The 14111-nt window shown below is 51.1% G+C and overlaps 1 protein-coding gene across 1 annotated transcript; it reads right to left on the minus strand.

Annotated features, from left to right (window-relative positions):
* Positions 1–1619: 1619 nt before the first annotated feature.
* LOC119091057 (calcineurin B homologous protein 1-like) lies at positions 1620–3193 on the minus strand. Its single transcript, XM_037213774.1, is given in 3 exon segments — positions 1620–1699; positions 1702–1813; positions 3008–3193. Coding segments are annotated over 3 exon segments (378 nt in total).
* Between the last annotated feature and the right edge of the window lie 10918 nt (positions 3194–14111).

Below are 14111 nucleotides of genomic sequence, written 5' to 3' on the forward strand. Positions count from 1 at the left end.
ACGGAAGGCGACCGGAACGGAAGGCGACCGGAACGGAAGGCGACCGAAGTCTGCCGCCGATCGCACGCGCGGGCCCGAGCAATACATACTATGATCATCATCGCGCACGGCTTGACGCGTGCGACAGCAGCTCAGAAGTCACGTGCTCTGCGCCCGAAGAATACCGACCCCGCTCCACAGACTACAGCCGGGGGGCGGCCGCGCTCGTGCGGTGTTGCGCCATTGGCCCCCTGCTGACACGGACTCATGCTGTCTAGCGCATTGGCTCAAAGCCGGCATACTAATCCTAACGGAGGTGACACTATATGACCATTTTGGTCGTATCTTGTCACGTGCATTATGTGGGGCTCTCACCGTCGTTTAAACGCAATGTGATACTGAAACTGGAACAGACTAGCATTCTGATCTGACTTGACGTCGCCATTATTTGGCTAACGTTTACTGCTTCGCCATTTGCCATGTCACGATCTTGAATACAGACAATCGTCCTCAATTTTGGGCCTTGTGCAACTTGTGCTTATTTATCCCCGGCCGGCAGGAGGCATCAGTGAGCAGGCTGCTGGCCGTCAATATGCCCATCCCTGGTGAGCAGGCTGTTGGCCGTCAATATGCCCATCCCTGGTGAGCAGGCTGTTGGCCGTCAATATGCCCATCCCTGGTGAGCAGGCTGTTGGCCGTCAATATGCCCATCCCTGGTGAGCAGGCTGTTGGCCGTCAATATGCCCATCCCTGATGAGCAGGCTGTTGGCCGTCAATATGCCCATCCCTGGTCACGTCACAGTTCTCGGTCACGCACCTGCGTTGGAATATCACATAAGCTGCCCATGATGCGCATTCAAGCTCGGGCACTAGAGCGTTTTAGGCCTTGGTAAGGTTATGACTGCGAATGGACTTTTGCAAACTGCAGATTGACAGCTAGGTTTAAAATGTCATGCACAGGCGTATGTGTGAGTCATTTCTTGAACGCCTGAAGCACTGCTAGACATGCCCCGGATTGTGATCTGCTCAATACGTCGCGCGCTGTCTCTGAACACATGCATCTACTGTAAACTATGCAAGTCGTTGGGACCAAAAGTGCCAGCGACCTGTCGGCGCATGTCTGACCTGATCCTGACCTGCTGGGGCACGTCTGACCTGATCCTGACCTGCCGGGGCACGTCTGGATTCGTCGGCTGTTCCCGGGTCCGTTCCTGATCTTCGGGCGGGAAGCGGGACTAGACCTATGCTCACTTGATGCCGAGCAGGCGACAAGCCGTTGGCCAACTCGTCTGTTGTGAGCCAGTGCGGACGAGTGACCGAACAGTAACCCGTACCTACCCGATGTTGAGCCCTATTGACCTGCTGTTAGGCGGCGACCACACAGTGATTAAGGACTGATTCGGGGCGGGTAGGCTGATGCTAGGCTACTGTCCCATGACCTGACAGCGGTCTGTTCTCACCTGAAGACGCGGGAAAATGGCCGGACACGTGCTCGCCTGATGTTGGCGCCGACCATCATGTGCAGGACGCAGAGCAGCACCTCCCGCGAGATCAGGTCACACGTGCTCGCCTGATGTTGGCGCCGACCATCATGTGCAGGACGCAGAGCAGCACCTCCCGCGAGATCAGGTCACACGTGCTCACCTGATGTTGGCGCCGACCATCATGTGCAGGACGCAGAGCAGCACCTCCGGCGAGATCAGGTCATATCCGTCTAGGTGTACATCCGGAAGGCGAACTGCAGCTTCTGGCCGCGCGAGTTGTGGCGCGTCTCGCGCCCCTTCCGTATCAGCCGGAAGATGACCAGCGTCTTCAGGAATCGCCGGAAGTTGATCTGCGGGTGGGAAGGCCCGGGCGTCAGCTGAAAGTTGATCTGCCGGTGGGAAGGCCCGGGCGTCAGCTGGAAGTTGATCTGCCGGTGGGAAGGCCCGGGCGTCAGCCGGAAGTTGATCTGCCGGTGGGAAGGCCCGGGCGTCAGCCGGAAGTTGATCTGCCGGTGGGAAGGCCCGGGCGTCAGCTGGAAGTTGATCTGCCGGTGGGAAGGCCCGGGTGTCAGCGTCACCTCAGGCGTCCATATCACGATCGCAGACGTCCATGGAAAACGTGTCTCCTTGTTCGCATACTCATGTTAGTTGTTTATAAGACCTTACGTACGCACATCCCATGACTTTTTAGATAAAAAGAGTCCAATGCACACCAGCCTCACATGCCACCTTAGCAATCAGGGCCATAGTGCAGTCGGGGCTCAAACCCGGGCCCTCACGTGGAAGCCGAAGGTGTCAACAAGTCGAACGTTATCAAACATACAAAAGCCGGCGGCATACACCTAAGATTATGCAAGATTATGCAAGATATATCATGGATCTTCACTGATGGCCATGAAGATCAACAGCTTCTGACCGACCTTTTGCTAGCAATTAGGTGAATGACCACCAAGAGTGACTACTTTCTTTCTCTGCTCAGTTCTCACCCCTGCTCACCCCTGCTTTCTCTGCTCAGTTCTCACCCCTGCATGAATGCAAAGTGTCATTTCACCTGCTTGACTCTTCCCACTCCCGGCAGTTTGCACACCGGTTACCTCGCTGGGGTCGTTGCGTCACGCTCCCAGTTGAACTGGGGGCGTGAATACATCACCCCCACCCTCACACCCACCCGCCACGGCCCCTCGGAGCCCGCTTGCCGTCGTCACCTCGCTCGCGAACGGGGGCTGGGGACGAAACCGGTTAGGCTGGTCGCGCCCCTACACCCGGCGGCGCGCCTCACCGACACGTCCTCGGCGTGCCAGAGGGGGGTGGGGGGTACGACACCGGTGAGGCCAGTCGCACCCCTATACCCGGCGGCGCGCCTCACCGACACGTCCTCGGCGTCCCAGAGGGGGGGGGGGGGGGCACGACACCGGTGAGGCCAGTCGCACCCCTATACCCGGCGGCGCGTCTCACCGACACGTCCTCGGCGTCCCAGAGGGGGGTGGGGGGGGGGAGGGGGGTACGACACCGGTGAGGCCGGTCGCACCCCTATACCCGGCGGCGCGCCTCACCGACACGTCCTGGAAGAAGGCGCACACGTTGCGGTCTCCCAGCGGGTTGATGGCCAGCTCAGGGATGCGCAGCAGGTCCTCGCGCGACAGCGTGCTGGCGCCGAACGCGTTCAGCGTCGTGAGCCGGCTGCACAGGCGCCCGATCTGGCTCGGCGTGAATACGGGCACGGGCAGCATCAGCCGGCTTATAGCAGCTGGAGGTGCGCGGCAGATGAGGTCGTGCTTGAAACAATACACCTTTTAGGAAAGAAAGAAACCCATTTGCATGTTTTCAAACAGCACTAAACATGTCAGTGTTTGCAGACGACTTTGCAAAGATTGATAGAAGCAATATGTTCTCACGAGACATTCATGAGCATTTGGAAAATGTCGGCAACATGGCTCAAATCATACAAGCTTTGGGTACAGGCATTTAAAGGCCCCACGTCTATTTATGACATGCATGTAAATGTGCTGAGCAAAAACAATGCATACCCATTGGGACTTTCCAATCTCAATGCCAACCACTTTTTAAAAAGTGGAGAAGACAAGCAACTTTGGCTCAAGTGTTCTTTATAACACATAACCCTAGCAAGCTCCATAGAGCGGATATCTCAATTAGCCAGACTATTTGTTAATGCCAGAATGAGGCTTGGTATTTTAAAATGATTGTGTTTGGTCAGGGTAGACCTGATTAGGTCAGAAAAGAAGCTTCACAGCAGGCTGCTGAAGGAATGTATAGGACTGCATCTTTTTCGGTGAGGGAAATCACTTTTTATGATTTATCAAGCAGCGTGCGCACCATGAACTCCACACCTAACATTGAAATTTCAGGTGAGCGACAGAATTCAAGCATAGTCAAACTGTAATCGATTCTTCCGATCAATTGCCATAAGACCAATGCTCTACGTTCTCAGAAAGCGTGGAATGTTCAGGTGCTATGACATCCACGGAACACGCGTTTTGAGCCTAGGAGAAACTATTGCCATCTAAATCATGTCAAAATGGTGTCTGCCAGTGGTCGCACCGATGGACACTATTCCAGCCACTACTCTTTGGAATGTTTGTGAGAGACAGATCATGCCGGTGACCCGAATGTTGAGTCAGTCCATGCCTTTCTCCGGCCCCATTGGCAACTCAGTGTGGACACGCCTGAATGTGGTTTTTCATGGATCATTTGGACTTCCTTGCAGTAGTTTCTTAACGCAACAGAAAAGGTCGCACAGCTCCATTCAAAACTGCATGGTAGAAGAGAGTAAGGCGAATGGAAGCCTGCTGGGAAAGGTGGTTTGCTGCCGTTATCAGCTTCATTCGTGACACGGAACGAAGACCATAAGTCGTGTCACGTAACGTCGTGAGCAGCAGGTAAAACACAGCTCATTTTTTGCTTTATTTATTTTTCGAGTAGCATCACCATAAGAATGTAGACCACGAGTGCATAAGCAGATGCAAGTAGACCGTGACAGGCTCCTGGGACGTCGTGAGAGCGTGACAGGCTGCTGGGACGTCGTGAGCAGCGTGACAGGCTCCTGGGACGTCGTGAGCAGCGTGACAGGCTCCTGGGACGTCGTGAGCAGCGTGACAGGCTCCTGGGACGTCGTGAGCAGCGCGACAGGCTCCTGGGACGTCGTGAGCAGCGCGAAAACACACCCGAAAAAACTTGTCCCACTGGAAGTTTTTAATTGATCATTGGTTCAGTTTTCCAGTGACGTCATCAGCAGAATGCAGGACACGTGTTATTGCGATTAAATGCTTGATTGTTAATGTTGTCGTCAAAAGCAGCCTGTGAATCCCTGTGATATCGTGGGAAGCAAAACAAGCCCAATTTTCACATTTCTACCAGTGACGTCATGAAGGGCACACAACTTGTCATTGGAATGATCTACTCGGCCTGACAGTCACGTTTCGTTACCTAATTGGCCGGCCCTCATTACAGACCTGAGCCGACGCTCTTCCGTCCGCAAAGCATTGTTGGCCGCCAGGTAAAGAACATCGATGTCAGGCTTCACTTTCCAACCTTGAGCTTCCTTTGACTGCCTTCCACGCGAGCTAATGCCCGCTTGCGCTTAAATATTGCAGCAAGCAAATCATCAAGGTGATTAAAATAAACTTTTACCACATTTCGAGGTTGCGGGCGGGCACGTTCAAGCCTTTTTATGTAATTGGTTTCACCAATCTATTCTGAAAAATGAACGTTCTCATGAAAACATGGGGTGGTCTTGCTGGTTTTCTTTGCACTCATTTCGGCCCACTCTATTCAACAACAGTGAGACCCCATCCTACTTAGCAATAATGAGGCTCTTTATTTCCTTCCGGGTAAGGGGTCCTTTGAGAAGAACACCAGGCGCACATTATCGTTCCCGGTCGAGGGTTGAGGGTCCATTCCGTCCCATCGCGAAGTGTCCTCTGACTGTCATTCTGGCGACACGGGCCATCATCCCCTGGTCGATCCGGAGGTCATTAGAAGGATATGTCGTATCACGTTGCTCCCTCCCGGACACGGGAGGCCTTATGATCATCCCCAAAGGTGATCGGCATGTTCGAATATGTGGCGGTGTCCGCTGGTGCTAACGCCAACGATCAGAAAGCCACGAGTTTGCGGGAGACATTTCTGAGCGGTACTGGTTTCAGGGACAGGAGTTCGCCATGCACCATGAATGCTACAAACCTTGTGCAATGTTTGTCTAAATGTCGAGATTCGGCGCCATTTGCCAGCAAGGGGATTGTGGCAAACGGTGCAATTTATCGGTGCCACACTAGCAAGGTTTTAAAGCAGAAAGCTGTCGCTTTCCATAACTGAGTGCTTCTTGCGTTGAGCCACGCAACACTTGGCAACATTATTCAAAAATACTTAAGCCTTTCTTAGTTAAGTCAAAACGGTTTCGAGATACAACTGCGTCTGACTACCACTTCGCACATTTCGTCTGAAAATGCTGCCTCGTCCGTCAAGGGGAGAACTTTATGTGTTATGAAATGCATTAACACAGCCATGCCGTGTAATCGTGGAGACTATTTTGTCTCCCGTTCACTGGCATCTGTCAGGTCAAACGGGTGCTTCAGAAACCCAACCACAGGTGCCTACCACATGTTTGAGTGGGGAGTCTGAACCATTCGGACATGACTGGGGGAACCAGTATGAATATGAATATGTTGACAATATATACTTCAACGAGCGACCACTGGTTAAGCCTAAGGAGAGAGTGCATTTCGTTCTATCCTATGCGGCGAAATATCACTGAAAGTGATGAGTGTCATCATCACTGAATATTGATCATCAAATATAATTCAAAAATTAGGTGGCAATTCAGATCCGGTTGCGCACAGTTAAGTCCACAAAGTCTTTATTCTTATGTATTCACAGAACACCATCTCTGTGGCTGGTGGTCTTTACTAATTTTATACCGTACACTACTGATTGCAGTCTCGAACTTCAGGCAATACCATAAATAGGTTACGAAGTTCACCATTTTTCGGAAGACATGCTGATAGAAGGTGAGTTTTGAAATTTTCCTTTTAACCACCCTGTGGTTAAAAGTCGCTGTGGTCGCTGAAAATGGTATTCATAGTTGTAATTCCGTCAGGCCTCGATTTAGGGTGCTTCATAGATTCCCGTCAGTTGCTGTAATTGTGTGCATTTTACGTAACTAGCATGGAAAGCCAGTCTTTTAGGAAACGCTAGCTTCTCCCTAAAATACCATACAACGAGAAACATCTACAACTTTATGACGACATGTGGACATGTCTGCCTTCACAACACCTACGAATTTGCCCTGCCTGTAACGCTGCAACAAAAACTTATCCAGCTTAACAGGGATGCTCCATATTTGTCTGGGAGTTTTGAATTGAAATAGCCATCTCGAAGATCATTCGGTGCTGTTCACAGTCTTGTCCTTCTTAAGACATGAACCTCTCTAGTTTCTGAGCTACGCGCCAGCAAAGTCGAGCAGACTGTTTGGTATAGACTATTCTAAGGTCACAGAGGCATCCATGACGCTATAATAACTTCACTGAAATCCTCTCATTCCATTGACCATGCGACAACCAAGATTTAAAAAAAAGACATTTAGGTGTCGAGTCGTTCATTTTTGGTGTTCGTGAGCACAATTTCTAAATGCAAAGGCGCTAATTTGGCGCTCCATCAATGTTGTGTAGGTACGAAGACGCAATCAACCACTGACGTAATTGCGAGCACGTCAAGAAGCTTTTTTGTTCTTTAGAGCAGTCTCTTCCACTTCAAAGTACAATAGCTACAAGTGAGCCTATTTCATCACATCTGATGCTTGCTTCAATATCCTCAAAAGTGAAACCTTTCCTTTAAGTGGAGCTTGAAAAGAAGTCGGTGAAATTCCGATGCATACAAACTTTTGCGCACTATGGACACTGCAAACTGTGAGAAGCCGGGCACGCAGCGTACTTTGGCATCTAAACCGTGGAGGTAAATGCCTCCCCAGTGACACAAAACGCCTGACTGCTTGTAGAATTGCGCCTCCCTAGGGGACTGTCGAAATGGACGAATACATTGTAGGAAGTTGAGTACGCTTTGCTGAATGGTGTAAGTGAGAGTAAAACAGTTAAAATTATGCACAAGTCGGAAAGAGAGATGGGTGCAAATCTAGCATAGCAACCACGACAGTGTTATATGAATCAAGAGCATGTAAGGTTCTTAAGCTATATCCTCCTCCTCCCACTGGTCGTCAGGGCTTGCCTCCCAGTAAAAGTTTCTTCAGTATACCCCGAACCTGCCCCCCCCCCCATTTTCTGAAACGCTCCCACGTCTTTGCTCCAGTCTCATGTGAATGGTTTCAGTTGCAAGAAATCGCGACCTACGGCTGCACAAGAAGCCGTCACACGGTCAACTCCTGCCGTGAATATCCTCCGTGCGGAGGACATTCACGGCAGAAACATGTGAATTTGCAGGCCATGTGGCGGCAGACCGGCTAGCGGATGTGGGTTTTTGCACAGACGCAAAGGCTCAGAGGTTTCCGAGACATCAAAACAGCATCCAAAACAGGGAAGGTCCCTGAAGGAACAAAGCAGGACCGCTGTAGCTGTGATGATGGTTCCCGTGGTTGCACAGGCCCCCTGCGACCCAGTTGCCCCACCTGGGTGGAAGATCCCGGGGTTCCGAACCGCCTTGAGCCGAAAGTGACTTTACGTATGCATGTAGTATGATATATTTTCACTATTCATGATACAATACATGATTCTGTACACTGTTGGCAGGACGCAGATCAAGGGTGGGGAGCATGCAGGATGCCATAGGGACGGGTGACCACAACTGAAATATTTCATTGGAATCTGAATTTAGGACATCGCAAGCGCGTTTTTGGCGTGGCGTGAAGCATGACTGTTTCTGAATCATGTTACACGTGTCTCCCAGCAATTTTCTATTGGTATTTCGTTGGCTTACATGGCAATAAAGTCACAAGGACACGTATATATATATATATGTATATATATATATATATATATATATACATATACGTATATTCAATCTGAAGATGTTTCATATACACTAAGGTGTATACACCCATGAGGCAAGCGACACAGGTGACATTTTCCGGACTACAAACGTATGTGTTCCGTTGCAAATGCCAGGAGGTCCCAGACTTGCTATGTAAATATGGCTCATGCGCCGGCTCGACGCTCTATGCGCCAGTCTGAAGCCAGCATTAACCTAAGACACCGAATGACTAATAATAATTCACAACGACCAGTTGTCTCTATGCTCCAGTCGGGAGAAGGACGTGGGAAACTGACAAAAATGGGTTAAGGTTGGGGCTGCCACACGAGATACGGCTTCACAGTCCATATTCCCGCCGTAACTTTTATGGAACTCATTCATAGCGCGTTCGTTAAAACAATGCATGCCAGTTATATATCCAAATATTTCTTGTCCAGCACGAAATGTAACGCAAAACGCCCTCGCATACAACAATTACCAAACGTCAATGAAGACAGGGGCGGATCTAGACTGGAGTTGTTTTTTTTCGGGGGGGGGGGGGGAGCAACCGTTTGTCGCCAGCTGGCTGGTGTGGGATCCGAGGTCCAGCGCACTTATCAAACACGATGTTTGCGTCGAGTATGGCTAAGCCGCGTCAACATGCGTTTTGTTTGCTATTCAAATCGCTGCCAACTTTTATTCATCAAGTTTTTTCACACACGGAAAAAATGTTTGATACCGCACCATCAAAGTTAAAGAGACGGTAAGTAGAAGAAACTTTTATGAAGTTCTGGGAATGTTTCGGGGGGGGGGCAAAACATACTCTCAGTGTTTTTTGGGGGCCATGTCCCCGTGGCGCCCCTCCCCCCCCTACAGGATCGGCCCATGAATGAAGACCGCTTCGCTGGCAAGCCCGGGCACAAAATACACAATTAAGACTAATTGGGTATCATACAGAGCACGTAACCTTTGGCACAAGTCGTCCCCGAACTATGGTGGTCTGTATTATCACGTATCAATCCGGCTTACCGAGCATCCTAACTACAACGACCATGCCATGCCAGATCGGAGTCCCGCGGAGTTAGCTCTGCCATCTGGTCAGAGTCGCGTTCACATTGTCAGCTTGCAGCTTGATTTGCCAGCCCCTTTGTTGAACGACGGCGACCCGCCGGCGTTCAACGGCATCACTTCTGCATTAGGCGGTGTCCAGCGAAGGCGCCCCTGTGCTTGATGACAACCGCCCGCCAGCAGGGGGAGGCTGCCAACTAGCGCCCTTTGCCGGGTTCTATTCTGGACGGCAACAGCAGCCAGCGCGTAACAGCGGCGCTGTTGCAACGGAGGGACAATTGCTAATCTCAGGGTCTTCCTTCCCTGAACGGCATCAGTCAAACATGATGATGTCATATTGCATGCAAAACATCTCAGGGTTAGGATGTACTGAACTGAGGGCTGGACTGGGCCGGGGGCCGAACTGGTCTGGGGGCCAGATTGGACTGGGGGCCCGGACTGGAATGCGTGTCGAACTGGACAGGGAGTTGGCCTGCCCCGAGGCTGGGCTGGATGGGGGATGGACTGAACTTGGGGCTAGACTTCACTGGGCTGGAGTAGGATAGGCTGGACAGGTCAGGACAGATCAGGTCAAGTCAGGATGTGATATGGTCTGTGATCTGCAGAGCCAGGCAGAACCAGGTTGACAGGGGATATGACCAAGGCTGGTTGGGACATCGAACACGAAGTGGTCTGACCATAGATCAAATCACATCTTACATGTCTAACACAGCCCCGGCCCTAGTCGCCGTCCCCGCCCCGGCTCTGGACCGAACCTGACCCTGCCCAGGTCCCGGTCGTCGTCGCGGTCGCGATCCTAATCCTGGCCCTGGCACCGGCCCCGGCCCCCACCAAGCCCGGCCCGGCCCGCCCCGCCCTACCTCGCCCCGCCCTACCCCGACCCGACCCGACCCGATCCAACCCGATCCGATCCGATCCGATCCGATCCGATCCGATCCGATCCGACCCAATTTTATCCAATCCTACCTGATCCGATACGACCCGATCCGATCCGATCCGATCCGATCCGATCTGACGTGGTCTGGGCCTTCCCGCGGCCCTGCTCCAGTCCGCTCTCGGTCCAGACGCACGGTTACTGGACAGTCCCGGTTATGTTTCGGGCGCCGGCCCGGCCCAACCAAAGTAAGGCAGACCAGGCTAAACCGGGCCAAGCCAACCGAAGTCCAGCCAAGCCCATCCCGTGGGCCCGAGCTGATCAGTGACGGCAAGCAGGTCGAGAGTTCGGCGGGGCTGATGATGCAGCAGTCCGAGCAGGCAGCTCAGCGGGAGGAGCGGCTGACCTGCATGCTGGAGCGGGTGCTTGCTAGCCGGAAGCGACCGCCAGCCGCAGCCGAGAGCAGGAGTGAAGCTCTTAAAATGTGACGATCCCGGCTAGCTGCACAAAACTGAACATAACATATCAGTCATAATTTGGTGTGTTCATTTTAGCTGGAAACAATTAGCACAAGCCTAAGTTAAATTTAAAGATCACCATGGACTGACGTCCAACGTCGGCGTTGATAATCCGATTACCTGACAGCTGGCTGGTCCGTGTCAAGCGCCGGCAGTCCGTGGTTATGGTGTGAACCAATATCGCGGCTTACCGAGTTAATCAGCTGTTGCATTGTGAACATAGTGACAATTCCCGCGTTATTGTATGCAACTTAAAATAACCTGATAGCATCTTGAGTTCGAACTCGGCTGAAACACGGCGTTCTAAAATTTGCTCAAAATTGTATTGACTACCTAAAACGTCCCATAGGTCTGTCCGATTCAGATATGCTCTGAAATGGTCTGGTCGACAGGTATGCCCATCTATCCTTGGTTTTAAGTTTGTGTGCGTCCGTCAGTGCGTAGTTTGACTCTTATTCCTGATGTGTTTACAATGACAGGCCATCGCCAGCGCGAACAGGAGCGCCAGGCTGCAGAGCTCGGCGTCCTCCAGCCCCACGTTCGTGCGAGGCGGGAGCTGCGCGCTACGAACGTTCGCCCCACGTTCGTGCGAGGCGGGAGCTGCGCGCTACGAACGTTCGCCTGCGGATGCTGGCGGCGCAAGCGGGCGCCGGCACCCGGACGGTAGCCAGCTATCTTGACGCGGCAAAGCACCTGTTCCGGCATCGCACAGCAGTGGTTCGAAATATCGAACTGCTTGGTGGCGACGAGCAAGCGTTACCAAGGCGTCCTCAATGCATTGCCTAACTAGGAGGCCAGCATTCTGCGATGAGTGACAGAGAGGTATCGTTGGCTTTGGGATTGTGTCATGACCTGCAGCTCTAGTAGTGTTGTTACATTATCATTCCAGGAGCATGTCTTGGCGGCTTCATCCAGGTTACATTGTAGTTTTTTTGCGCTCTGTTTTAGCTCATCTAACTATAGACCACTTTCAGACATTTGGTTGAAGTCTAAAAGCGCTAAAACAACTTAGAGCCAAAGACACCAATTTACAGCGCGAGTTGGACCTCATGGGGATCCAATTGTGTCATCTTTTGAGGTAGCTATGTCCATGGCCTTAAATTCAAACAAGAACAAACAAGGTCAAACTAGATATTGATGTCAAAATATCCAGACGTCCTCAGACAACAAGCTTTAACCTAGATACGTTCTTGAAACAAGAAATGACTTAAGGTCATGTGGGGTCACTGACACCTTGTCGTCAGAAAGCCATTATGATAAAGAAATGGCATTGGCTGTGAACTGATGTTGTGAAAATTGTATTCTTGTGATTTGAATCCAGAATCGTATCACATTGTCCCAAACGGCGTGTTCGTCGAAGCAATATGCTAATTTACATCAGTGGTCTCTCCTCAGCTTTATGACATAAAAACGAAGCATCCCCGTGATCAAGGAAGTCGGACTAAGCGCCACAAATTTATGCATCCGGGTGAATCTTCCAGCCAAAAAGTCTTTCGGTTTTAACTTAGCCTGGCCATTCATGCATGGACCAGTGGCACCCTACCTTAAACGGCATCCCTGTATATGTGAATTGAAGACAAAGGTTCGAATAATGCCACGCAGCACATTCCACGCGCCATCAGTCGATTCGAAACCGGGGCCAGGCTTCCCACCGAGCCGTCTCACCAGATGCCGCCACTTCTCTCACGATTTGTCGGCGCATTCCGGCGCGGCGGGCCCGGAGGCTTGAACACATACACATATACAGACAGACAACTGTCGAAACACGAAAGTTTTCAAACGAACGTCATGCATGGCATTTCGATTCGCTACATAAGCACAAAGCATACTTTTAGCTTCTCGATTTTGATTTAACACGACCCAACGGGATGCGCGTGACGTATCAACCAACTGGTGTCATGGAAAATGAAGACCAGCAGCCACAACTTTAAACAATTGGGAACCCGTTATCTTGCCTACAACATTGGCTAATATCATGACATTATTTGTAGCAATCATTCGCATTCTCACAGGTGCCGTCATGAATATTATGGCAACCAGGTGCCGTTACAGGTAGGCTAACCAGGAACGGAAGTGTGCGTATTTCTCAGCCCCAACCTAAATGCCTAGCCTTTTAAACTTACATCAGTGTCAACCAACCATTCAATGCTTACCGTCCATATCGTCGTCCCACTCGTTATTGCAGTGCGCACATTCGTAGGGCTCCAGTACATGCACGTACCGATGCGTGGATGTGCTGCCACGCATGCAACGTAGTTGTCCATCGTGTATAGTTTCTCTTAAAAACACGGAATTATTTTCAGGCAGATGGTGAGGGCGCTCCGGACCTGCCCCCGGGAAGACAGGAGGTCGAGGAAGAGCCCTGGCCGTTGCCTGTAAGTCTGATCTCGAGAAGGAATGTTTATCCTCAAACGTGCTTGACGTCACATCGAAAACAAAACAAACCAGCCTGTTTCGGCTTCAGCACGATTTGGTGAAGGAAAGACATATCGTGGATGACGCTGTGCCACGTCTCTTTGTTTTGAGCGTTGGCCCCAGGTCACTGAGGGTAGGCTTCCTTAACTATGTAGTTTGTGTCTAAGTTCACAACCCGTGCTAATCGATGCTTGTTCCACCGGCCCCGACCTCAGCAACCCGTGTTGGTACGCGGGCTCGATGAACAATGTTGTTCTTACCTCGGACTGAAAACGAAGTGCCACGGACGAGTCCTAGCGTGCTGTCCAATGCCGCCACACTTTTGCCTTGAAACCAACCTGACTTGCAAGTCGGCTGCGAAGCAATATTCTCATAGAACACGGGTGGGTGTTGATTTTAATATATCAGCCTAACGCGGCGAGATATTCTACACCGTGAGTGCAGTCAGCAGAAGCCCGTCCGCCCCGACTGGACAATTCGAGAAACTGTTTACTGCAGTAACGGCACGTGGAAAACTGTTGCATGTTGAATCGGTTTTCATTGTTGAAGGCGCACCATCTCTTTTTACTTCCGCACGTCAGAATGCAGCCTGAATCAGATGATAAGGTCATGAAAAGATGTAACCTGCATATGCTTGAAATAGATTTGACTTGACGACATCCAAGTCACGGAAGCATGGACCCAGGGACTAGAAATTTGGGGAACAGAGATATTTCAACACAATACATTAAAATGTGCCGCATTTAACTTTTGAGAAAGTGCCAAACGTGCACGCTCGGTGCTCAAGTCTGTCTGTTA

This window comes from Pollicipes pollicipes, unplaced genomic scaffold (assembly GCF_011947565.3).
Source record: "Pollicipes pollicipes isolate AB1234 unplaced genomic scaffold, Ppol_2.1 Scaffold_3216;HRSCAF=3773_pilon_pilon_pilon, whole genome shotgun sequence".
NCBI lineage: Eukaryota > Metazoa > Arthropoda > Thecostraca > Pollicipedomorpha > Pollicipedidae > Pollicipes > Pollicipes pollicipes.